General features: G+C 36.2%; 2 protein-coding genes across 3 annotated transcripts; both read right to left on the reverse strand.

Annotated features, from left to right (window-relative positions):
* Positions 1-588: 588 nt before the first annotated feature.
* tmc2b (transmembrane channel-like 2b) lies at positions 589-10,475 on the reverse strand. 2 transcript variants are annotated; one of them, XM_042723875.1, is made up of 20 exons: positions 10,197-10,475; positions 9,825-9,866; positions 9,287-9,692; positions 8,522-8,671; positions 6,679-6,769; positions 6,512-6,593; positions 6,314-6,420; positions 5,801-5,899; positions 5,568-5,710; positions 5,298-5,445; positions 5,000-5,194; positions 4,745-4,924; positions 4,447-4,608; positions 3,478-3,606; positions 2,946-3,013; positions 2,636-2,875; positions 1,555-1,680; positions 1,387-1,463; positions 1,177-1,299; positions 589-1,001 (listed from the first exon to the last, which is right to left on the reverse strand). In XM_042723875.1, the coding sequence occupies exons 1-20, from the start codon at positions 10,237-10,239 to the stop codon at positions 763-765; spliced, it is 2,850 nt and encodes a 949-aa protein (XP_042579809.1). In that variant the 5' UTR covers positions 10,240-10,475; the 3' UTR covers positions 589-762. The 2 variants fall into 2 exon arrangements, with proteins under 2 accessions (XP_042579809.1, XP_042579810.1); XM_042723876.1 differs by lacking the exons at positions 9,825-9,866; positions 10,197-10,475 and having other exon boundaries at positions 8,522-8,675; positions 9,440-9,482.
* Positions 10,476-10,760: 285 nt separating this feature from the next.
* Positions 10,761-26,638, reverse strand: LOC109083239 (transmembrane channel-like protein 1). Its single transcript, XM_042723879.1, is given in 21 exon segments — positions 10,761-13,128; positions 13,348-13,459; positions 13,747-13,825; positions 13,920-14,045; positions 14,426-14,665; positions 14,757-14,824; positions 14,899-15,027; positions 16,252-16,406; positions 16,581-16,758; positions 16,842-17,036; positions 17,864-18,008; positions 18,099-18,241; positions 18,792-18,890; positions 18,992-19,098; positions 19,220-19,301; positions 19,398-19,488; positions 19,565-19,756; positions 20,140-20,620; positions 20,720-20,740; positions 21,421-23,166; positions 26,509-26,638. Coding segments are annotated over 20 exon segments (3,075 nt in total). The 5' UTR covers positions 21,629-23,166; positions 26,509-26,638; the 3' UTR covers positions 10,761-12,904.
* Between the last annotated feature and the right edge of the window lie 41 nt (positions 26,639-26,679).

Raw genomic sequence — 26,679 nt, forward strand, 5'->3', positions numbered from 1 at the left:
GGAAGTACATTTGTCATAGACGAAACTCCTGTAATATAAGTAGGCTACTGTCCTACTTAATTATTTAATATGTGGTATAAGGGAAAAGGGGAAATAGTGACTGAACTCTGGGTCATCTTTCCTTACATAAACCTTCATTTAACAGTACACATTAAAAATACATAAAATAAGCTAATTTCAAATTCCTGTTTGTATATATGTACAATGTTGCATTTAAATGTCTTTTGTTCAGTGAAACTGAAAGTATAGGTTATAAATAAAGGTTTAAATAATGTTTTCTGGTTTCATCTTGATCCTTAAAAAAAAATTTTTTTTTTTTTAAATGTGTACTGTTAAATGAAGTATATATACTTCTTACAATACCAGAGAAATGTTTTTTTTTTTTTTTTTTTTTTTTTTTTTTAACAAACTTTTTCTTTAAGTCATTTTGGAATTTTTTTTTGTCCAGCACAAAAGGGCGATCTTAATGAGGGAATCCCATTGGGAAAACTTAGATATTTATTTAATCCTAGAATCCTGATCTGTTTGCAACAATAATGGAATTTATTTGATGAATAAACCACCACAGACATGTACAGCCATAAACCTTTTATTGCACATATTAAAATCGCATACAAATACATTTTACACAAAAATATTTACATTGTACATACAAATATTAACTACAGGTCATCCTCATTGTGTAATAGTATTCAAATTTGATTTGGTTCCAAATTTAGTTTCTAGTACAAAATGAAACCGTGTTAGTGCATTCATCATGCGCTATCTTCGTGGTGGTGGTCCACCTCTCCCTCTTCCCATCCCTTGACCTGGTGGAGGTCCGCGGGCATTACCTGGCAGAGGCCCGGGTGGCCTGGGACCTGGTGGACGAGTCACTGGAGCTCGGGGATTTGCAGCCGCCAAAGACACATCCTTCTGAACATGTACCCCTTTCCCAGTGGCTGCAGCACCTGGTTTGCCCGTCACCTTTGGTGACTTCCTGAGCTGGTCCGCTGGTATCTCTGTAATAAAAATGGCAAGTTTATCACAGCAACAGGAACTTCATTGTGAATGAAGACACTGACACACTCAAATTTGAAGATGTCAAGAGTCTGGAGATGTCTCCTGCAATGTCTGTAAAAACGCAGCTAAAAAAACAAGTCATGACTAGTTGAACAGGTTGTTCAGCCCACTGACCAGTCTCTTCAGCAGATGGCGGGGGAATCAGGGACTTGTTGGGCATAAGATCCTCCAGGTCTTTCATCACCTGGTTGGTGCTGTCCTTGTTGTTCCTCCTATTCTTCTCCTCATCTCTTTGCAAAGTTTGAGTAGAAAATAACAACCAATTGCTGACACTTCTGATGTCAGACAACTTTGCCATCATTTACAAAAAATATTTACCAACCATTTGCATCTTGCGTTTTAAGTCCAAGTTAGCGTTCTGATATGCTTTGGACACAGCATTCAGATAATAAATAGCCAATCTGTCAGAGACAAGACAGACAGATAGTTTTATTAAAAGCTAAATAATATAACATTTATCTTTATACTTTAGGTGATTAGGTGAGTACTCACACCATGAGCAAAACTGCAGGAATGATGAGGCCTGGGTTGGATGCATAACTGAAGATGTCAGCCATAAAAGGTGGCAAGTCCTTCTCTATAGTCTCCATGATCACATCATACATCTTATCTTTACCACTGTGGAGAGACATGGATCTCATATTGCTCAGGACATTCATTATTCAACAGAAAAATTCTTATATTTCACAGTTTAGGCCTTTTAGAAAAATAAGATTTTTTTTTTTTTTTGCTGATCCAAAAAAAAAAAGTATGGCAATTTTAAAAAATAATTATTTCGATGCCATATTGAGGGAGTAACATGAAACAATCTTGTTATACTGTAGCAATATGATTTTGTAACATTTTAAGACACATTTGTTCCAAATAACCTGCAAACGACACACTTTATTATTATTATTATTATTATTATTATTATTATTATTATTATTATTATTATTATTATTATTATTATTTAATTACTTTTGGATTTATAGTACAAGTATTTTATAAGATTTCCTGTATTATTTTGCCTTTAATTATGGAAGCCTCATGAAAAAAAAATCATGCTTTGGGTAAATCATAGTTGAGATAAAGAAATAAATATGAGATACAATGTCCTAATTATGAAATAAAAAGTTAAAATCAGGATATACCAAGTCCTAATTATAAGCTAAAAAGTCACAATTTTTGTCATAATTTGACAGTGTCAACTTTTTATGTTATGATCTAAAATGCCATACTTTTCACTTTTTATCTTATAGTTATGACTTTAGTATGTAGTCTTTAGTTGACCTAGTTTGACATAATTTCGACATTTTATCTTATGATTTTGACTTTTTATTTCATAATTATGACTTTATTTCTCATAATTTCAACATTTAATGTAACAATTATGATATACCAAAGACCAACTTTTATTAATGTGGTGAAAATGGGCTTCCATATTTAATAAATAAATAAACAGAATAAATCTATTCTTCCTGACTTAAGGAATAATTTATTGCAGTTGAGGCATTCTGTACTTTTTCACTTATTTGGCTTATTTACCACAGTGTGTCTTTTCAAGGATTAGCAACATGAATGAAGGAGCTACCTGAAGGGTCCACAGTCAAAGGACGGTGGCAGGGTCATAATGGAGTAGATCACAGGCATGAGACTGAGGAAGAGGACGAGGAGGAGCAGTCCCATGTAGAAGTTATTAGAGCGTGAGGCTTTGAACACTCTCTCGTGGGGAACATTACAAGCCATCACAGCCCAGCACTGATAATACATGGAGCTCAGCAGACGCAACACATTTATGCCCACCAGCCCAGGTGCGTAGAATGCCCCCATCCTAAAAACAGACATATGTGAAATCATCACACTGCCCATCACAGAGATGATGTGTTTTCACTCTTACTCACCAAATCATTCCCTGATTAAAGATGAGGCCAAGCACATTACCACTGATGTCAAATTCTGCATAAGACGGCTGCAGAAACACAAACGCACACAGATATGCGTAAATATCTGTGTAGACGACAAGACAGAAATAAATGTCACAGTAAAAGATACCTCTCCCTGTAATTAAGTGCCCTGAATGGTGTAGTGTGTCTCTGTGTGACTTTGGTTGTAAAGCAGCCCTATCACCTATCCTGCCACCTTCTCATGGTGTTCAGTTGACCTCGGATGAGTGAGTAGTATGTTACCTATATCGAGTGACAGGAAAGTGAGGGCGACAGGGCAAAGCCATATAGAGCATATACTAAACGTGACATAACAAACGCAGTCAGGTTGTATCCACGTTGTTCATCTACCCTGTATCGCAAAAAAGGCCAAGAACTAATCTACATAATCTGCGTCCGACAGAGGTCATCCTGTTTTATGGACTAAGGCTTGTTTACACAGTGTAATGTGAGTAACTTGAATAACAGCAGGGTGTAAGGATGAACTTACAAAGCCAGCTTCCAGATCCCAACACCAGCAATAGTTGAGGAATCTCACAATCACGGCTCGTAAGAAGTCCCCTATCAGAATGGTCAGGTATGTCACCTGTATATCGGATACGGTGAGCTTCACAAACTCCTGTGAAGAAAGGAAATGGTACATTTTAAGCCTATAAAGCCTAGAGTATCATATCTGATACATGAATTTCTAAGCCAAAGTACTGTCAGCCAATTATGATCAGAGCTGGATAGTAACTGATTACATGTAATCTGGATTACAGAATCAGATTCCAAAAATTAAGTACTTGTAATTAGATTAAATTACAATTTAAAATACTTGTAATCAGACTACAGTTGCTTTTTTATTGATTATATGATTACATATTATTCACACAATATGACATAATTTATTGATTCTCCCTAATTTTTAATTTTTAAAATCCTTTTTAAAATAGCCTACGACTTTCACCTGATATATTTACTTGAAGTACCCCTGAGATTTTAAAATAATTATTTGCATATTCACGGTTCTCTGGCATTGGTTATGTTCACATGACATGCAGGTAAACAAATAAAATAATTCATTTTTTTTAAGTGTTTTACATTTTTATAATTTAATTCATTATTAGCTTTTCATTAAGCTCACAAACCCCCTGCAGTACCTTTATGAACTCCAGTTTGGGGAACCTTGACGTAATGTTTAATGCACTTTATGTTATTAATTACAATGAATGGAATACATTTTCTTACTCTTTATATTTTTATATCAGCATGGTACAAGATTATCCTATTTAAGTCAATGTGATAAACAAGTTAGGTCAAAAGTAATCAAAAAGTTGTCTGATTATATTACCTGAAATGTGTAATGTAATGGATTATGTTATTTGGAATCAGTAATGGATTAAAATTTGTAAGTAATCTACCCAGCTCTGATTATGACAGTTTGGTGATGGTGATGCTGGTTTCTGATGGTACCTACAATGCCAACTTCTGTCTCCCAGCAAGGACCCCTGATGACATCAGCTGGGGAGATGTTTGGAGGGGGAATGTTTTCTGTAACATTATTGTATAAGGTGTAGTTGGCATAGTATTCTTTAAGAGCCCAGATGGTTGCATTTTTTATCTCTTTCTCATTTTCAAGCTGTGAACATACAATACCAGAGAAATGATTCACGTAAAATGTTACAGGATTGGTAAGTAACCATTTTGGTTCATCCCAAATCTCTTAAATAGAGTTCTATGTTTATGGTTACTAGACCATCTATTTAAGCCCATACCTTTGAATTGACTTCATCAAACAGAGCAAACAGAAAAGTGTACAAGTTGCCCAGAAAGAGGGCGAAGATTCTGGCCAGCTGCCACTTTAGGGCGATTCGAGGGTGATAGTCCTCCAGCTCAGCTATAACCTCAAACAGAGGTGGACACACCAAGCCCAACAGTGACATCACAATTTCAACCTGAGCAAAGACAAAACAGAGTTTCAGAATTATTATTTTTTTAAAGGCAATTAAAAGGCAAAAGAAAAGGGGTACCTCATTTTTTTGAAGCCATGTCAATTCATTCCTGTCCTTTTTGGCAAACCCCTGAGATCTTTTGACCACATAGTAGATGAGGTATCCACTCCCGCCCAAGCAGCACAGGATGAGAAGGTTTGCCAGGATACGCAGAAAACGGCGAAGGTGAATGTTCTCATCCTTTAGGTTCTCCTGCTCATCCACTATAGATTCCTGATGGAATAAGACATGGTTTTAGATCAGTCTACACAGACCCAACAATACGTTTTTGTCTTAGCATAGTGCACCATTCTTTGATACTATTACTGTCATTAACCTTGAAGCTTGTGGTGGTGGAGGCAAACTTGTTGTCAGCTGTCTCTGGATTTCCTATAAGGTAATCCCAGCTAGTGAACAGCTTCCAGCAAAAGGTGAAGGTACCTTCCTCTGCTCCATCTCCTCCTTCATTGGCATTTCTTGCCATTCTAGAAGAAGGTAGGTGATTTTAAAAAAGAAAGAAAAAGGGGTCCTCATTTCAGCCGATTATCAGAGCATTATCAGTGAGTAAGATGCTTCACAGAACTGCAAATGTAGTCATTAGACCTACGTTCTGATAACCACCATTAGACTGTAGCCAAATATCCCAACTCCAACTAAAAGATATGACAGGGGTAACCGGAACTGCAGCAATCCAATACTTCGCTGATTATTGTAATAACCATAAAACATAATGGAGTACTTGCAATAACCCTGTAAAAAAAGCAAAAGGTATAATCCAAATAAGACAACAGCAACCTTACAAGCTCTTTTACACAGAATCCGAAAGTAAAAAACCCTTACCCCAAACTCAAACAGGACAGAGAAGTCCATGGCACTGTCCTGCTCCTCTCTGGGAACTGTTTTTCTGGCAAGAGAGCCATAAGGCATGCCCATCAGTACCTACAGAGAGAAAGACACAGATTGCATCCGTGTAGCTTTTTTATTTGGCAAGGACGCATTAAATTGCATGTGACAGTAAAAAGACATTAATGTTGTTATAAAAGATTTAGTATTTCATATTAAATGCTGTGTGTTCGACCTTTCATCAAAGAAACCTGGAAAACTGTTTCACGGTTTACACAAAAATATTAAGCAGCACAACTGTTTTCAACACTGATAATAATAATAAACGGTGCTTGAGCACCAAAACAGTATATAAGAATGATTTCTGAAGTATCGTGTAACACCAAAGACTGGCTTGATGATGCTGAAACTTCAGGTTTGCCATCACATGAATAAATTATATTTTTAAAACATAGGTAGTGTACATTGTATAAAAGGTGTACTAACAAAGACATTAGCATCACATCTCACCTCTGGAATAACAACAAGTCCAAACACAAAACCAAAAAGAACAAGGTTCAGTCCATACATCCAGCGCAGGAAAATGAAGTAGGAGGCAACAGATGACCCAAAGTGACCTGTGAGAATGAAACAGATGAGAAAAGGTTAAGAAACATACTGAAAATACTGATTTCACTAAAACAGAAGATTAAACAGAGATGAACTGACTTTCCACTTCTTTTATCCGACTTTCCCAGGGAATGCAGGCAGTCTTAAAGTTTTCAAAGTCTCTATTGAATTTTATTATTTTCTGAAAAAAAAAGAAAGAAAGAAAAGGTTTTTGGAAAATTGCATTTAAAATAAAACACTTCGAAATGGAATATGTAGTGCTGTACCTTGGTCATCATGACTTTGAATGCATAGAGTCTCCTCCCTTTTCCTTTGCCCAAAGCCCCTTCAAACTTCTCCACAAATGCCTGGGCTTCTCTGTCAGGTGATATAAACAGTAATTTGCATTGGAATGAAATTAAAACACAAAAAGTTATATTTCAATTCAAAGTGACTCTGTGTTTCGACTTTTATTACCAAAACAACCATTCTGTTTTAATTTCAGTTTTCAACATGGCATGAGTATTTCTCCCTGTGTTTGAGTCACATCACATCACATACATACATACATACATGTGGTTCTGCTTGTATTACGCAGCATGGCCATTCAGCATTGTGCAGTAAGCACCAGATACAACACCAGAAAAAATATCATGTTTCACTCACAACCTTTACATACTGTAACTTGAGCATACAGCCAATTAACTCATCAATGCATAATGAATGGGAATAGTGCAGATGGGATGGACACAATAATGAATACATTCACTAACTGAGATATGTGAGAACAAAAGCAGGCCAAATGGATAAACGGACTTTCTTCATTATTATTATTCTTTTTTATTTTTTGTCCATAAAATGAAAGTCAATGGGGTTCAGTGTTTTTTTTTAGACCCGTATGACTTTCACTGTATGGGGAAAAAAACAATTATTAAAAATATGTCCTTTTCTGTTCCACAGAAGCATAAAACTTTCACTTTTGAGTGAACTAACCCTTTCAGAAATAGTATGGAGACCAAGGTTATTATAGCTAACTAAAAGTAAAACCATTTATGTTACTGAAAATAAAGTAAATGTTAAATGAAATGAAATATCTATTAAACTTGTTTTATTTCAGCTAGCTGCCAAGGAAACATTTCTCATTTTCAATCAGTTTAACTTTAATTCAAATAACAAAAATGGAAAAAAATTATATAGACATATTTAAAAATAAAATAATAAATTGACAAAAAAAAACTATTAAAAAAAAAAACTATTCAAAATATTAATAAAAATTACAGTAGTATGTCAATGATACTGAACACTGATGTGTGAAAAAAACTTGTTGTCCAAAGCACCTCATTATGACCTGTGGTGTACCATATCAACATCTGTTTAGTGTTTGGGTATGACCTTATGGCACTTTGTACAAGGAATCACTGAAACACATGCAAAGACTGCCCTCAAGAAACATCAGCATGCATAAAACAGCATCAAGCTCATGAAAGTGTAACATACCTCTCACCTAGCAGAAGTTACCTATCTAGAAGCTTTGCCAAGTGAGTGTCTCCTTATGGCACAGTTTCTTTCCCTACTGCTCTCAGGGCCCATGTTACTGATGCTTTCTTGGGCAGTGTGTCAGTCTCTACTAACTTTGGTGGGCACTTGTCCAAACTCTCACTTGTCACCCACACTGGTCATTTCCACTGGGCAGTCTGAGGTAAAGGTTCAGACAGAGGCCACTAGATAATGAATTCACTGGCGTAGACACTGAGTCAAGCGTTTTATCGCAAAGTACAATCGAGAGCGTTTTGGATAAAGCTGATTATTTACCGAAGCTTTTTGTCACCTTTTAAAAGTGCCATGCCATACTAATATTAATTTAAATGACTTTCATGCTTCCTAAAACCTTTTTTTCAAAGCCAGCAAGAATATAAAGCGAAAAAGAGCTCCTTTAAACATCAGCTTAAAGTGCATCAAGAGACATGAAGATGCAAGAAAGCAGAAGCACAGCAACTTGTAAGCTTTAATGAAGCACATAAACAAACATGAAACTCATGCTAGATAAATGAACTTCAGTTGAGGTAGTGATAACGGACATGAGAGCCAATAGGATCACAGCACAAACAATGAGAAGGAAATCCATTTTACTTCAGGCACTTGAGTCTCCTCTTCATGCGCCAGGGTTTGTTCCGAAGTGTCGCTATCAGCTTTTTCTTCTCCTCGACTTCCTCTTTTAGTCGGGCCATCTCTCCCTCAGACATAGACTCGTCTTCTGAATTGTCATCTGAGGATGAACTGCTGCAAAACAAACCCCAAAATCAGCAGTCAGTCCTTAAAGTCCAGTTTAGCAGTGTATTCCACAAGGATAGTGTTGTTTTGGAGGATAAAATGAGTTCTAGTCAAGTCAGGTCAAGAGTTCTAGTGGCAGGATAGCCATGAAAAGCACTTCCAGATCATCAGTTGGAAGGCAAAAGATAAAAAAGAGTGAAAATGTCTAGCTGAAATCAAAAATGGACAGTTGATGACAACAATACTGAATTACATTGGTTACTAAAAGGAATTAAAATGTCCAGTTTTAATAAATAATACACTTTTTTTTTTAAAGATTCAATTATAAAAATTATAAATTCGTCAGATATATATCTGACAAATGTACTACATACATTTTTTGTTTCATAACAATCACTAAATTAGGATAACAATACTTTTTCGGATTTTTAGAGGTTTTAGTTCCATGGCTGAATTTTACTGCTTTATAATCACATATTACATAAAAAGAATAAATGAGAACATTCAAAAGTTCTTTTATGGCGATAGATGTGTATGGCTGTGTTTCTGTTCAAACTGGAGGTAATGAGGAGTGTTGAGTCTGTGTGTGTATGGCGTGGAGATGAAGGCTAGAGAATACTGCACCTGCTGTTTTTGCCTTTGTTCTTTTTCTCATCCTGTTTATCTTTCCCTCCTTTTCCTGCTGCTTTGCCATTCCCCTTCTTCTCCTTGCTATTCTCCTCCTCTTTCTCCTTCTTAGTTGCTCCTTTTTTCCCTCCCCTTCTTTTATTTCCCTTCTCTTCTTCGCTCTCCTCTTCGGAGTCATCTTTCGCAGCAGCCTTCTTCTTTGAACCTGCTGCTTTCTTTCTTCTTCCTCTCTGCTCTTCCTCACTCTCCTCCTCACTTTCTACCTTCTTCTTTCGGCCTTTTCTCTTACGCGGAGCCTCCTCCTCTTCCTCACTCTCCTCTGCGCTATCTGCTGGCTTGGCTTTCTTTCCTCGAGCTGCAGGCTTCGGTTTATTCCTGCCTTTTGCTCTTCTTCTTGAATCCACTGAAAATATAGTTTTCATGTTGTCAATATATTTTAAAATAGAAACTATTAAACACATAATATTTCATATCCTATAATGTGAAATATAAATAATAATGCTCTTGTTAATAAATTTTTAAATAAATTACTTACCGTCACTTCCACTATCATATTCTGCATCGATTTCCATCCCAACTGTAACACACACTCTGAATTATTAATCAGGTTTTAAATATGTCTTTTATTTTGAATACTTTCACAATAACGATATATTGTGTTAATCATTAAAACAATTACCATATATTATTAAAAAAATGCAAAATAAGGGTCATCATTCAAGCCCTGACTCACAAAAGCATAAAAGCATAACAGTACTACAAATTTTCAGCTGCGTTATATATCAGTATATAAACAATCATTAGTTATTCAGCCTATTCAAATGTAGATCGGTGCATCTGAAACTAGTTTAAACAATCCACTACTACACACTGAACCAAAATTTTTCTGGTATTAAAATCTACTTACCATCATCCACAGTTATCGCAACATCATTTTTTCTTCGGGGCATCTTGCCGGTTTGAGTTTAAGTCCTTCTATTCAGACTTGCGAGGCATCTAGAGCAGATGACACACCTGACTGTCAGGTGGGTCTCTCTTAACAGCTGCTCACTCCTAAAAAAGGAATCAAATGACTCCTTGACTACAGTAAATGGTAGCTAAGATCTAAAGCTGTGCTTCGAGAGCCAGGAAACAAAATGCCAGTATACGGGCAGATCAAAGATTAAAATAATCAGAGAGTAGAGTAAAAATGATGTCTCATGATGATGATGATGATATGTAAACACAAAAAGGTTGCCTAAAAAAAAACTGCTGAATGTACCTGAATTCATGATGAATTCCTGCTAATATATATATATTTTAGATGCTAAAATAACAGAATTCTAAACAAACATGAATCTAAAAGGTATTTTAATAACAATATTTTTGAAAACAGGTTGAACTCAGAGTCTCAGAAATAATGTGAAGTACTGATTAAATTGTTCCTCTTTCAGAAAAATGCAAACTTCTTTATTAAATAACTCCTTATGGATCTTAGTACAAGAGGTAACTGTTTTTCAATTTTTTATTCTCTTAACACCCTTTTTGCTTGGTTCTATATCAGTTCATATACTGAACTATGGTTTAGCTATGGTTAAATGTGTCTTTATTCTTCAGTTTGTGTAAATAAAGCATTATGTCGACAGGAAATTCGGGCACTTTAAAGGAAACTAACCTTCTTGCTCAGACACAGCAGCCGAATACCAGTAATTGTTTTGAGTTAATTATGCACAAGAGGTCTACTACTATAACGTCCGGTAACAGAACTACAATCACACAGATCAGATGTCCCGTATATAAAAGAAGTTTCTCAGTGGTGGCTTGTGAAGACCTCATCAAGGTTCACAAGCAGGTACACAACACAAAAAGTTGTTATTTGGTCTTACAAGTTGTTCAGTTTTCACTTATCTTGATTTCCTAGCATTTTCCGGACCATATAAAATGAATTCAAAAAGAGCTGTATCTTCAAATGAACAATGGCTCCCTAAATGAACAAATAAACAAAATCTCAAATGACTCCTGTTAATACTTAATGAAGTCTGCTCATGAATTATGGATGAGCATTTGCAATGTTAATGAAACTTATGCGCCAATTCTCTTATAAGTAATCGTCAAGATTTGATACAGAGATATACATTTCTTGGGATTGTAAGATCTTTTCAGTCTAGCGTCAAAGAAGGTGCTCAGATGATATTCTCAATGTTTTTACTATCCTCTAGTAGTGGGTTGGGAACAAATGCCCTCACATAAATGGAACACAGTGTAACCCCAAACAGAACAGTGTGGGCCGTGGCATGACAAATGAGCCACATGCATCTTCACTGCCAAATCTGTGGCTGCAGGAAAATAATCCGAGACATCAGACACGCCTAGAGCTGAGAGCAGATTTGAGAATACAGTAATGTACATGGAAATGTTGTGGGGCACCTGACACGCTGATCAAGATAAAGCTGCATGGATTGGAGAGTGGGGAAACAATGAAATGGAAAGAAGAGGCATAATGGTGGGCAGGGCCAAACTGTCAATCTTAAGTGTTGAAAAATGAGAATATTTTGTGCTTTTTTTCTATCAGCTTTTTAGAATCAGAACTAATGATCTCAGATTCGCGAACTAATCACTCTTTTGATCTAATGAGTCAAACAGGTTTGCATAAAGGTCTTAAATTGTTTGTGATTCAGTTTGATTCATTAAGACTGTTCACTCACTGAATTGTCCGCACCGGTTTTATCACACCACAATAGTAACCAGACAATTTATAAAACAAAAAAGAGCTCTGGATGAAGTGGATTTCTACCCACTATCCATTGTAGAAAACCGTCACACTTTATTTTAAGGTCCACTTCTCGCTATTGACAAAAATCATTAACTACAACTTTTGCCTCAATAAACTCCTAATTTGCTGCTTATTAATAGTTAATAAGATAGTTGTTCAGTTTAGTTATCGGGTAGGATTTTGGGATGTAGAATATGGTCATGTAGAATAAATGCTTTATAAATACTAATAAACAGCTAATATGTTGATAATAGGCATGCTAATGAGCAACTGGTCAATAGTAAGAATTGATCCCTATACTAAAGTTTTACCTAGAAAACAAAGCTAGCAAATGTGCTCTATCGTTTGTGTAATGACAAAGCAGCTCTTTATTGCATGTGCAGCTTGTGTGAACAACTCTGTACTACAGGTAAAAGTGATTTTGAAAAAGGGTATCAAAATATGAGCACACTTTTTTGAAAGGGGAGCCTGTGCCCCAGTACTAATGAAAGGTTGGAAACGCCCCTGAACTTCAGCTGTAGTTTAATAAGTAGTTGCAACTGGCAAGTAAACCAACAATCCAGCAAATATTTCTAAAACTAAATATAAAAAAAAACAAATGAAGAAATAGTTTGACCCTAGTTTGGCCTGCGTGTAACAAGAGCAGTCATTTCTCTTTCACAGAGATAAGACTTATCATTCTAGAATTACATAGCCACCAAGTCCTTGAGCTCCACTGAGACATTCATGATATGTGCTGCATGCCTGGGCACAGGATTTATACTGTATCAAGTTCAACAAGAAATAAAAACGGTCATATAGGTGGCAAATGTCGTGCATGCAACATAGAGATTCATCTATTTATCTATTTACATCTGTGCTGTTTATTTTCTGTTTGAGTGAGCGTTTTTCTGTGGGTGACCTGGAAGATGTCCAGAAGCCGTGTGGCCCCGGGATGCAGGGGGTCTGGTAGTTGTGTGGGTTGAGGAGACGGGAGGTTCAGAGTTTTGAGTATCCTGACACTGTGAAGGGTGAATTAAGCGACCGTTCTGTCCAGCTTGTCTGTGATGCCCTGCTTCATCTATGCTGCTGCTTTCTTCATTCACTCCTGAGAAAGAAAAGGCAGATAGACCTTTAAACTGCTGTCTCACAGCAACACTGATATACAGAAACAAGGGCATGTTGTTTTAAGACTGTGGCCACCTGCTGTTCAAACACAGCACACATTAACTCTTCAACATTAATAGAAAGTTTCTTTGCATTTGTTCCAAGTTGCTGTATTGTGCACTGACTCATGGAAGCTGTGACACATTCTGTGTGCTCTCACCCAAATCGGAGGCACTGTTGCTGCATTGTTCTCCTGCTTTCTTCGCCTGCTCCAGTTCATTAGCTGCTTTTAAGGCTGCGAGTTTGTTCTTTCTCTTGTTTTCCTCATTTTGCTGTAAACACAAATTGGAGAATTCAGTGACATGAATATAAATAACCAATGGATTTTGTAACATTAGCAGAGAGCAGATCTATGTCTAGTGATTAAATTACTAATAGCCTATAAAATATATGTTGGTCAATTTATTATTCATTTACCTTTAAAAAAATAAATAAAAACAATTTAGCTTAATGTTACTGCTTCCATCTAGTGGTGAGTTTACGTAATGTAATCTGCCCATATAACCCTGTATAAAATTAAACATTTAAAACTAACAGACATTTACACTGCCTAACTTACAGTTTGAAGTTTCTTTTTCAGCTCCATGTTTACCCTTTTGTACGTTTTAGAAGTGGACTGCAGATAATATATTGCAAGACTAAAACAAACAGAAAAATATGTACCATTATAATTGCACATCCTCACAGAAGTACAGGAAACTCATATGGATGTATTTAGACATTCCAACTTACACCAGGAGCAGAAGAAAGGACAGCACCAGCCCGGGGTTCGAGGCGTAACTGAATACTTTACTGAACCAGGCAGGAAAGTCTGTCTCCAGGGTCTCCTGAATTACATCAAACATGCGGTTTTTCCCACTGCAGGAAAAATAAACAAACAAAAAATAATAATAAATGGAAAATAACAAAGAAACTTTCTTCAAGTGCTGATTTTGATGAGAAAAATAATGTCAGAAAATTGTGGACTTGCATTCTGATGCACTCTAGTGCTAAAGATCTGCCATTGCAAGACTTGGCTCGTAACACATCCCTCCTCCACTTATTCAGTGTTCATTTATACATACGTATAAATATATACATACACACAGCTTGTTACTCTAAAGACTAATTTGTATTAAAATTAATTTAAGAGATTAAAAGTTTTCACCACACCAACCAATTTCTAAAACAGTTCTTATGCTAAACAGACCGGCTTCATACTCCACACCATTTCTAATCCATACAGAAACTTGCAGAACCTGAAAGGTCCACAGTCAAAGGAGGGAGGAATGGAGACAATGGTGTATATAGCTGGCAGTGTAGAGAGGAAGAGGATGACGAGCAGCATGGCCATGTAGAAGTTACTGGAGCCTGAAGCTTTGAAGACCCGTTCCTGAGGCACATTGCAACACATCACCGCCCAACACTGCAGGTACATGGACACGTGAAGCCGGAGAAGATTTAACGCTGGAAGACATGGAGCGTAGAATGCCCCCATCCTGATGACATACACAATACACAATGACAGAGATTTGATGGTGTACTGGTTTCATATGAAAACACGCGACATAAAATGGAGATAGTTCTCACCAGATCATCCCCTGATTGAAGATCAGCCCCAGAACATTCCCACTGACGTCAAACTCTGAATAGGATGGCTATTGAAGAAAGCGCACTTCAGTTATTATAAATGATACTGATACTGACCACCGTCAGTTGTGTGGATACTCACAAACCCATACTCCAGATCCCAGCACCAGCAGTTGTTTAGGAATCGCACCAGTACAGCACGGAGGAAATCCCCAATTAGCAGAGTGATGTAAGTCGTCATTGTATCAGAAATAATGAGACGAACAAACTCCTGTAGACACAGAGGATGCTGACAAATCTCAGAAGATGTGATGTAATTCATCATAATATTAATTTAAAACTTGATCTTTAAAGTTATCATCGTCAAATTTTCCACCTTGTATTATTTAAATGTTTGTTTGATATACAAATGCTTTACATTAGATTTATTTAAATATGCATAACTTTGCTTAGTATAATATCAAATTAATGCCAAAGCAGATTTGCTTTGCCATTTACCAAATCGCATTAAGTCAGAAAAAAAAAAAAAAAAATACACTTTTAATTAATTGCAATGGCATATATTTGCAAATATAATACACAACCATTCGAATACTTGAGGTCCTTAAGAATTGATTTTTTTTAAAGTCTCATGGTCACAATTTATCTGATCAAAAAATACAGTAAAACAATAATATTGTGAAATATTACAATGTAAACTATTTTAATATATTTTTTCAAATTGTAATTTATTCATATGATAGCAAAGCTGAGTTTTCAACAGCCATTACTCGAGTTTTCAATGTCACATAACCTTTCAGAAATCATACTAATATGCTGATTTGTTTGCTGATTTGCTTTGATAATAGAAAGATTGTTTTTAACAGTTGTTGTTGTTCTTTTGTTATTTTTGAAATATTTTTGTTTTGTTCCCGTTTTGATCAAGCTGCTGAATATAAAAAAGTCAAATTTAATTTGATTACTCAGTTCAAATTTGTCATATAACTTAAATGCATAACTGATTTTTACCAGTTAAAAAAGGGTTAACACTGTTACTCTGTATCACTATAACAGGCCAAAATAGTCACATTGGCTCAACTAGTGGTTATTTGGGGTCAGGACTACCTGCTTGATTAAACAATTCGGGGCAGTGTTTGGGAAAACTCTTTGTAATGTCAGTATATTTGCAATCCCATTCGGTGCCACTAGAGGCACAGTAAGTACACCCTGCAGCATACTCCAGTATTCGTGTATAAATACAGTACCATAAGTGTATAGCATTATCCTGAAGCCTCCCATCTCAAGGAGACTGTTCCTCCTACAGTTTCTTTGTTATCCTATACCTAAATCTCTTAGAGTTTCCCCTTTGCCACATTTTGCTCACTGGACTTGTGTTAGGTGTAATTCAATACTGCTTTGGGACATATTGAGTTCCAATTGTACTGGATTTGTATTGTGAAAAGAACTATACAATTAAATTCAAACTGAACTCAATTGAAGCACTCTTCCCCAGTACCTGTCCAACCATTGTCTCCCAGCAAGGCCCTCTGGGAACATCAGCAGGGTGCACTGTGATCGGAAGAGCAGTTGAGTTGTCTGGCACAGTCCCGTTGTACAGGTTAGCTTGCCAAATTGTCATATTCTTCTTCACAATCTCCTCTTCTGCCCTTTCAAAATATGTGACAGTTAGGAGGATAAATGACCTTCATAAGGAGATGATTCATTTAACACAGATTCTGTGGCCCAAGGGAGCTAAAATGATGGAAGTTATTACTATTCTGCACTTCAGAAAGACTGAAGATGGGACTGTGAGCATTTTAGTCTTTGTTAAATGAAGCTGTACCTTTAGCTGGATGGCATCCATGAGAGCGATGATGAACGTGTAGAGGTTCCCGAGGAAAAGGGCAAAAATGCGTCCCAGCTGCCACTGGAGGGCAATGCGTGGATGATAGTTCTCTAAAGTGCTGATCACGTCGAACAGCATCGGACAGAACATTCCCAACAGAGACATCACCATGTTCACCTGAGGGTTTGTGAAGTCATGCAAAATTCATTTTTATTGATTGACAAAAGGATTACCATTGCACCATGTTACATGAGTCTGACCTCATTCCTCTCCCACCAGCCGTAGTTCTCCAGTCCCTCCAGAGCAAACTTCTGAGACCTGCGTACTACAAAGTAGATCAAGTACCCACTCCCTGCCAGACAGCAGAGTACCAGGAAGTTGGCCAGCACTCTAAGGAACCTCGTCAGGTGGATGTTGTCATCTTTTCTGCTCTCTTGCTCCTCCACAATGGCCTCCTGTTAATGTGCTGAATTTATTATGAAGCCGGGAGAGGCCAGATTAAAGGGATCATGTCATTCTTTTTTATTATTATTTATCGTTTCACCTGAAGAATACATTTTTCCCTTACTTGAGATGTTATTTGATGCTTTATCATGGCAAAAATAAGCATAATTTAGTCTTTCATTAACATTTTCCACACCTGTTCTGACTCTTCTGAATGAATTGGGCTGTTCTGATGCTGTGCTCTTAAGATTTCTGTTTCTTTTATTTATTTATTTTTTGTTTGTGTGTGAAGGTGTAGAAATCAGGTGTCTGTCTAATTTCTGACACATAACAACAACAACAAAAATTATTCTTTGGAAAATCATAATTATGCAAAAATATGATGATATGGAATAAAGAAGAAAATTATTTGACAAATGTCATAATTATATGGCAAAAAGTCTAAATTATGAGACACAAAATTATCAATATGATATAAATATGTTATCATTATGACATAAAGAGTTGATTGTTTTGTCATAATTATGACTTTTATCTCACAATTTTGACTTTTTGTCATAATGTCAACTTTTTATGTCATTATTATGTCTTTTATGTATATTTATTTTTTTCTTATGTGGCAGAATTGAATTTTTTGCAGCTCCATGTGAGCACATGGTCTTTTGTTACTCAATAGGTCATTTTCAGCAGAATATTTTTATAGCAAATCAGAAATATCACATAAAAGCATATCAATATCACATTCTGTTTCAGAGAATTTCATTTCGCATTATAAGACTTCTTTATTATCCACAAAGTGGATGTGGGCCCAGCACAAGGAATTTGAAGAGAAACAAACCTTAAAACTAGTGGTGATGGAAGCAAACTTGTTGTCTGCTGTCTCAGGATTTCCAATGAGGTAATCCCAACTAGTGAATGTCTTCCAACTGAAATTGAAACTGGTGTCATCTCCGCCACCTTCTTCATTGGCATTGCGGGCCATACTGTTGAGTAAGAGTGAGGAAATCAGTAAAGTATGTTTTGTCTATGGACACACTCAAAAATGGTTTCTGATATAGACTGCCATCACTCACGTCCTGATTACCACCATGTAGCTGTACGCCACTGTACCCACTCCCACCAGGAAGTAGGACAGGGGCATGCGGAATTTGAGCCACCCAATGGCCCGCTGGTTATTGTAGTAGCCATAGAAGAGGACGGAGTACTTAGCATAACCCTGAAATAGACAAAAACAAGTTTCGGACTAGGATGCAATGTAAAATATGTGTGAGTACATATACAGTTACAGTATTGTTCAAAAGTTTGAGTTGGTAATATTTTGTAATACCTCTGAAAGAAATGCCTCTTTTGCTCACCATAGCTGCATTTATTTAATCAAACAAAAGTAATATTGTGAATTATTATCCCAATTTACTAGAAATGTTTTCTTTTTGAGATGGCAAAGTTGAGTTTTCAGCATCATTCAGTGTCACATGGTCCTTCAGAAATTATTCTTATATGTTTGGTGGTTACATTTCTACACTTTTTATAAGATAAATTTCTTAAAATAATCAGTGTTGAAGAACAGTTGTGTTTAATATTTTTGTGGAAGCCATGATACATTTTTGTCAGGATTCTTTAATGAATAGAGAGTTCAAAAGAACAGCATCTATTTGAATTTTTTTTGTAACATCGAAGTCTGTAATGTAACTTTTGATCAATTTAATGTGTGCTTATCATACTGACCTCAAAGTTTTGAATGGTAGTGTATAATCATATAGATTTACCCCAAAATCCCATAAGACTGCAAAATTCATAGCACTGGCCTCTTCCACTCTGGGCACTGTCTTCCTGGGCATACTACCATATGGTTTTCCCATGAGAGCCTCCAAGGAGAATGAGAATGGACTGGTTACATTTAAGGAAATAAATTTTCATGTGGTATTCATTATTAAAATGTTATTTTACTAATATGTAACTTTCTCACCTCTGGAACCATTACTAACCCAAATGTCAGTCCAAATAAAATCATATTGATGCCATACATCCACCTCAGAAATATAAAGTAAGATGCAACTGATGAACCAAAATGACCTATAAGAATATAAAAATAGAGTTTGTTCAGAGATGAGAAAATCAGCAATAATGAATAAAAATTTAATTTTTTCAGTAATGAAAGGAGAGAGAAGGAAGCTTAAACTGAGAAGCGTCACACTTTCTATTTCCTTTATCTTCATCTCCCATGGGATGCAGGCAGTTTTGAAGTTCTCAAGATCACGTTGAAACTTCATCCATTTCTGACAATTACAGTAATAAAGGAAAATAAAGATGACTCTGAAGCTGCAGAAGGATATATTCATATCCTATCAGTTTTACAATGATCATCTCCTCACCTTCATCATCAGGACCTTGTAGGCGTACAGTTTCCTGCCTTTGCCTTTTCCCAAAGCCCCTTCATATTTCTCCACAAACTCCTGTGACTCCCTGAGACAGAACACAGCTCACTGGCATTATGACAGTTGGCGTACACATGTGCAAAAACAGCAGTGACAGGACATACCTAAGGATAACTAGTTTTTTCTTCATGGGCCAGGGTTTTCCTTTTAGTGTGGTGATCAACTTTTTCCTTTCATCCACCGCTTCTTTTAACTGTTCTAGCTCCTCTGGGGTCAGAGAGCCCAAAACTCCCACTGCCTGATTGTCTTTTGACTCGGCGTCAGAGTTCGATTCAGAATGTGACTCCGATTCTGAGCTGGGAGGGAGAAATAAATGCACAAATGGGAATTCTTCTGCTTTGCATTTTTCTAATTTAATACAACATTTCCATTACTAATTATACTGATAGTAAAACAATTTGATAGAAAAGCTGAAATGTAAACTGTAGATACATTAAAAAAATTCCTAAATGTATTTACTCTAATGCAAAATGTTTAATAATAAGGTACGATTAAAAAAATTATATTGATAATGTTCCTTATTTAACGTCATAAAAATGTAATGTCATAAAAAGGTTTTAAGGTTTTTTTTTTTAATGTGATCTCAGATTTTTAGACTCCGTCTAGTCCATATTATGTTTATAGTTTGATACATTTATTAATTTACTGTTATGAGTGGGAGTGAAAAATACAAACTTACGTAGTCTCTGGCTTCCTTCTTTTCTTTTTCTTTTCCTTCAAGGCAACCTCTTGACAATCTTTCTGTTTTGTCTTTCCAGGATTTGCATCGTCCTCATCATTTTTAACATGCTTCTTTCTCTTTTTCTTCACATCTTTTTCCTTCTCATCTTCCAGTTTTACTGTCTTGGTTCTTTCATTTTTAATGTTCTTTTTCTCTTTGCTGGATTCTTCCTCAGCCTCCTCTTCGTCTGCATTCCTTCTTCTTGGCCTTTTTCTGTCTTTCTCACCCTCTTTCCTTGTTGTTTTGTGGTGTTTGTCATGTTTCTTCTCTGCTCTTTTATTACCCATCTCAGTTGATCTTTTCTCTGAAGCTCTTCTCCTGCTAACTTCCCCATTTCTCTCTCTTCTCCGTTTGCCATCTCGCGTCGCCTGCTTCTCCTTACCTCCCTTGGAGTTTTCCTCCACTTCCACGTAGTAAAGGCTGAATTCATTATCCTTCCCTACATTTTTTTTTTTTTTTTTACATAAATTACCATAGAGTTCAAAATAAAAAACATATTAAATGTAAAATGTGTGCAGAAATCAGTCAACATTCTTACCTTCATCCACCTCAATGCTCACTGTAAAAGGCAAACCAAACAGAAAATAAGACAAAAAAGGACGACGTGAGTTCTGGACATTATTAAGAAGACATTGTTAAGTCCTGAAAGGTCAGACACGTAGGGTTCCCAGCAGCTGTTTAGCGTCTCTTGTATTGTTTGTGACCACAGTGTAACCAGACCGGTAAGTGCTGACCGGGTCATTACATGCTTAGTTGTGTTGTACAATAGACACAATAGTGCTTTTCATCTTCAGTGTCAGTGTCCTCTCACAGGGGTCAAAGGGCAATTGAATGAAAGTAATGTTCATAAGTTCACACTTAAAGTTCATATTAGCTGCATGACCACCCTGGCATTCTGAAATCAATAGGTTTAGGTTTGCATCAAAATGAAATTACCTAGAGAATTATAATTCACATTCAAGCATAAAATATAAATTGCCTTTTAAGTTGCTAAACTATTTTATTTAAATCAAAAATCATCAGATTTTTAAATATTGAGGCAGAATGTAGAATGTAAAAGTACAGTTGTCTTCGCTATGCTGCTAATCTAAATAATGTTACATTATTATTTTATTTTTATTATTAATAAAAAAACAAATACATTTAATTTCAAATGCTAAAATAAAAAAAAACAGTTGTCATGAACACATTATCAAAGTATCCTTTTGATAAGAAAAAAAAAGTAACAATCATCTTTACCGTCACTTTCAGATGCGATGAGTTTATGCCGTGGCATCCTCCTCCCGAGTGGCCTTCACTCTGTGCATGTGGTTGACCTCATGTGTGTGTCCATGCATACATGAGTGTGTGTGTGTGCGATGATGTTGTAGCAGTGGACCATGCCCTGACTGAACCGAACCTGGCGGTGATGAGTACCCTGCATGTAGAGTTCACTTTTTACTAGCATTCAGCGACCTTGCCCAGGAACAATAACCGGTCGAAACTCTAGAGCCTCTCAATTTCACCCCTTTGAATTATTCAACAGAATTATGACTCTTTTTTTCAAAAAGAAAGGGGGCCACACAGTACCAAGCCAAAATAGAGGATGATGGTCTAATGACTGACTATAGAAAGCGCAAAGAGGGATATAATAGACGATTAGTGCCGCAGGGTAACCAGAGTCATTGTGAGCTGTACTTTCAATTATAGTGCAAAAGTTAGTCTTAATACTGTTTCAGTTAGCAGGAAATGGTGCAATCATTGTAAAATTGCAAGATTAAGATTAGATATTAAGACTGTAAAAAAATACATAGATAAAATACAAAGTGGCATGCAAAACTTATACAGAGCAAACAGTGTACAGTATCTGGCACATGAGAGCCAAAGCTGCCATAAAATAAAGACTTAAAACAGAAAGTCTGAAAGTGTCTCCGGAGAATTTAATAGGAAAAAAGATTTTACTCATATATGCCTGAGGTGTCCTGTGGGATGGTGCTTCACAGAACAGTAGAAGTATAGAAATAGAGATATTAGATATATGGAAAAGGAGAGAAAAAGAGGATTCTAGGTTCTTTAAATAGATCTTCATATGCTATTATATTTATAGGTAACTGAATCTTATTAAACTTTGTCATTATGGTTCTAAATGCTCCCAACAATATTTCATAATAGGAATAAGATAATCGTAGAGCATGGTGCTAGTAACGTCAGGGTCATGGGTTTGATAAGGAATGCATGAAAGAAAAAAAACTTGAATGCAATATGTCACTTTGGATAAAAGGGTAGGACAAATATTTTAAAGTGAATTTAAAGAAAATGCCAAAATACCAAAAATGCTACTGAGAACAAAAGTTATTGGTGACCCTTGTGGGTCAGGCTTTAAGACTTTAGTACTATTCCCTTGATTCAATCATCCATTAATTTATAGAGGAACTAAGCTTGTTATTATTACATCCTTATTTAACCTCAGCTTTCTCCAGGGATTTCTCCTAATTTTTTTAAAATGAATGTAAGGAAGATGCTCAGTGCATGTGATAGCATTGAATCCAACAACAAAAACAGTATTTGTGGATTCCTTCATTGTTGTTACACATCCTGACCACCTGATGTCACTAAAACCTTTTTAAGCTGTCTGGTGAAATAAATGAGAAAGCTAGGGGAATTCAGATGATGTTAGGCTACATTGCATTTTCAATGTTTGACCCATTTTTGTGCACATTACTCTCCCAATCAGCAGGTACTTGTATTCATAAAGTGTATTTGTGCATACTGTGTCAATGTCTCTCTCTGTGTGTGTGTGTGTGTGTGTGTGTGTGTGTGATCCCATGAGCTTGAGTGTCTATCTCTGTACTTGTATTCTTCGCCCTGCAGAGAGCAGGATTGTTTTCCTTGGCTAAGTTTAGCAGCACCGTTTGGGATTCCATCTTCGGAGAACTGACACAGGCAGTAACTGTATTCTGAGCATGTCTTCTTCTCTCTGCCTCATTCTCTCAGCCACTGGCACACCTTTGATCACAGGAACACAAAATGTTCCATAGAGGTTGCTGTTTTTTCCAACTCAAGTCTTAAAGAAAAAGGTTTTTCAGATATGTTAACAGTATCAGAACTGTAGAATCAAACATTCCTGACCGTTACAATCAAATTTACTCTACATGTACAGTATACATATAATGACAACATAAAGAGCTATTTAGTATCAATAGACATGACTAAAACAATGAGCTGGCAGCTTTCATTTGTAAAAAAAAAAAAAAATCTGAGTCAGTCTAACAGTGTCTCATCTTTACTGTTGTCATCAGATTAAACTGCCTTCAGGTAATCATGTGAGTCAATGAGCTGCATTCCATTCCTCTGAAGAATCCTATAGTCAGGATATTTAATACACACTGGGTGGATGAAGGTTTATATTTATAGAAGGGCTGGTGCTCTGTTACTCTCATGTTTTCATTCAGCCCGTATTCTCGGTACTACCTGTGCAGGAAAAGAAAAGAGAGGTTTGTCTGGAAAGTATTTTAGCATGATTCATTTCTATTTTACACTCTCCTATATCCATTTGCTCATAGCAGGAACAAAACACTTATGACAGGGACATTATAGTACTGTGCCTGTGATTAAATCTGGATTTACTAGTGCTGCATGCTTTGTTTGTTTACATCTCATTGGTGATAAAGGACTAAATATTTTCACACTCACGCCTGCTGACTGGATTATACTGCACGCTCAGCCAATTTTCATCTAAATGTTTGTTCATTCAGTTTTGTTTTGTTATTGAACTTGGTTATAAATTATTTTAAACCGAATCAGGACATGAATAAAGGTGTAGAGTTCATAATTATAACAGGATTCTGTAGCCTTTGACTGAAGACAGATCAACAAAACCATTTTGCTGAAGTGGAAAATGCATAGATGTAATTGCTAAAGCCGTTTTTGGAAATGTCTGTAGCTACAAGCAGGATTTCTTTTATGTAAAAGCAGAATGAAAACACTGATACTATGAAAAATTGCCAGAATACTGGGTACTTTTGAGCAAATGAAGAAAATTTCCCTTAAGAAGAAGGTAGGCGGTAGAGAGGGAGGGCAATGACAGAAAGTGAAAGCATACTTGAAACAACTACAAGGTCAGGAAGAAGCTGTCAAAATAAAGAGGGATAGCTGACAGATGAATCAAGACTGGGTTTTTAAAAGCGCATCTTATGGATTTAAATACATTCCATCACTCTAGAATACTAGCAATGTGATATTACCTGGTATTATATGTGATTATACTGGTATTACCTCACTGCAGTGTTGTTTTAAAATATCATTATCAGTTTTGACTAACACTGATATTAATGCCAATATTTATTGAATTAGTTTTATATATTTTCATTTTAATTTGTTAAAGTTTTAGCAATTTTGAGTTTTGTCAAATTGTTTTATGATCCTACGTAGATCGTTTTTTACTTTATTTATTTTAGTATCAAGTTAAACTAAATGAAAATGGGAAATGTTGCACTGGCAGCTGATTTAAATTAATTTTTTTTTTTTGGTTAGCTGCCTCACTGATGGTTTTCTGTCATTTAAAGCAGTTTGATTAACAAATGACTATATTGCCTAGTCTAACAGGTTTCCTTCATGTCACCTCATGAAAAATAAGATGAGTATTTGTGTATGGGTGTTTCTGTGGAGATAAAGCAATGTAAGCTTATTAGGTCATCACTGTCGTAAGGTGAAAACTCACTTGAGTGTTAGTGTTTATGTGCTTCTGATGCTGTTATGGGTCAAAACACATGAGGGACAATGGCACCAACAACTGATACTCTAATTAATACAACTTTATGTTCTATCAAACACTTTATGGCCCAGGAGCATACATACAACTACAAAAACCCACTACAACACTAAGGATAAGGATTTTTGCGTTTTAACTCTGTATTAAGTACACTGGGAGCTTACACTTGTAAAAGCATAAATGTAAGGAAGGAAATCCACCTTGCTATACACCACAGTCCTGGTTTAATTATATATCTATTTGTCAATTATGTTTAAAGAATGATGAAAAATATGCATCCATTTCTGATGGTATCCAAATCACATGCAAAACTACTTCTTGACTTAACTGATCCATAAAGAGCAGATGTATGTATATAAGGAAAACATATTTTTACATATACACAAATGGATATTTGAAAGCTGCATGCATAATGTAAATGCAATGAAGTTCTGTATGCTCAGGAATGCATGCAGATAAGGCAACATCTTTTGCACACATTTCCTTTGCCTGAATAGGGTGGCCTACTGTTATCTATGCATTGTAATAAAAATGCAAAAATCACACAGTGCTTGTTTGCTTGTTCTCATGTTTGGCATGGGCTAGGATCTCTACTTAAAGGGATACTCCACCTCAAAATGAAAATTTTGTCATTAATCACTTACCCCCATGTCGTTCCAAACCTGTAAAAGCTTTGTTTGTCTTCTGAACACAATTTAAGATATTTTGGATGAAAACCAGGATGAAAACCCATTTTGTGGTGGAGTATCCCTTTAAGCAATGACACACCAAAAACATCATATTAAATGTGAAGCATGCAAGAAAACTTAAGCCATTCTCTTGTACAGCATGTAAGCACACACAACACATGCATGCAAACAACACATACAGTGTGACTAACCAATCTCAAACTAGTTCGGACAGGTTTATTTTCCCTAAATTTGCAGTTTTTAAACTCGTCCCCCTCCTTCACTTCAAACTCTTTTTCTCAGAAACAACTAGGCGGCTTCTGCCTTTGCTTATCTGCGAAGCCACCCTCAGGATACACTGAGTTGGGTTACACTACTAAAAGGAATCTCTCTCACACCAGCTCGTGGGTTTGTATAGTTCATGTGAGAGTTTGCTGACTGACACTAAGAAATGTATATAGTGTAAAAACAAATGAGAGCTGTCAACGTTTATGAGCACAGAGGTGAGAAAATTAATGACATTTTTGGAAATCTCAAGAATTCTTCAGTGGACCATGTACGCAATACATCTTTTTACACAGGCTGTTCTCATATTTCCATTAATCCTTTATCTATCAACATTTATATTTTTCATATTTTGCAATTTGGAATTCCTATGCAAATGCATTTTTGACACCTCTGTGCAACATTATACAGGCTGTGTAATGCACCACTTCAGAAGCGGTTCCTGTGCTTCCTTTGAAGTGTAACGATGGCATCAGAGTGTCAACACATGCCAAAAGTTGCAGTGCCAATAACAAAAAGAGCTGTGATACAACAGAGTGGGACAGAAAACACAAACTAATGAATGGTAAATGTTGAAAGTTCCTAGTAAAAGTGAAAATATAATCGATATAACACAATAAATACCTACTAAATGTTCAAGACCCCATTTTATGAGCCTGTTGTTGACTTTGTTGTTGTCTTCAGGCTTGGGAGACTTTCATCAGGAAGGTATGATTTCATCATCAGTGTGTAGATGGCAAACCTTACAGTGGATTGTGCCTCTCTTTGACTACCACGCCCCGCCCACGAGCGTCG

This window comes from Cyprinus carpio, chromosome B5, assembly GCF_018340385.1.
Source record: "Cyprinus carpio isolate SPL01 chromosome B5, ASM1834038v1, whole genome shotgun sequence".
Classification (NCBI taxonomy): Eukaryota; Metazoa; Chordata; class Actinopteri; order Cypriniformes; family Cyprinidae; genus Cyprinus; species Cyprinus carpio.

Bases quoted from the DNA above. Each gene is read 5' to 3' on its own strand.
- tmc2b (XM_042723875.1), bottom strand. From the start codon at position 10,239: ATGCCCCGAAGAAAAAATGATGTTGCGATAACTGTGGATGATG. The intron at 4,609-4,744 runs GTATGGGCTTAA...GTATGTTCACAG, and splicing joins TTGATGAAGTCAATTCAAAG to CTTGAAAATGAGAAAGAGAT. The intron at 1,002-1,176 runs GTCAGTGGGCTG...TTTTTATTACAG, and splicing joins GCCATCTGCTGAAGAGACTG to AGATACCAGCGGACCAGCTC.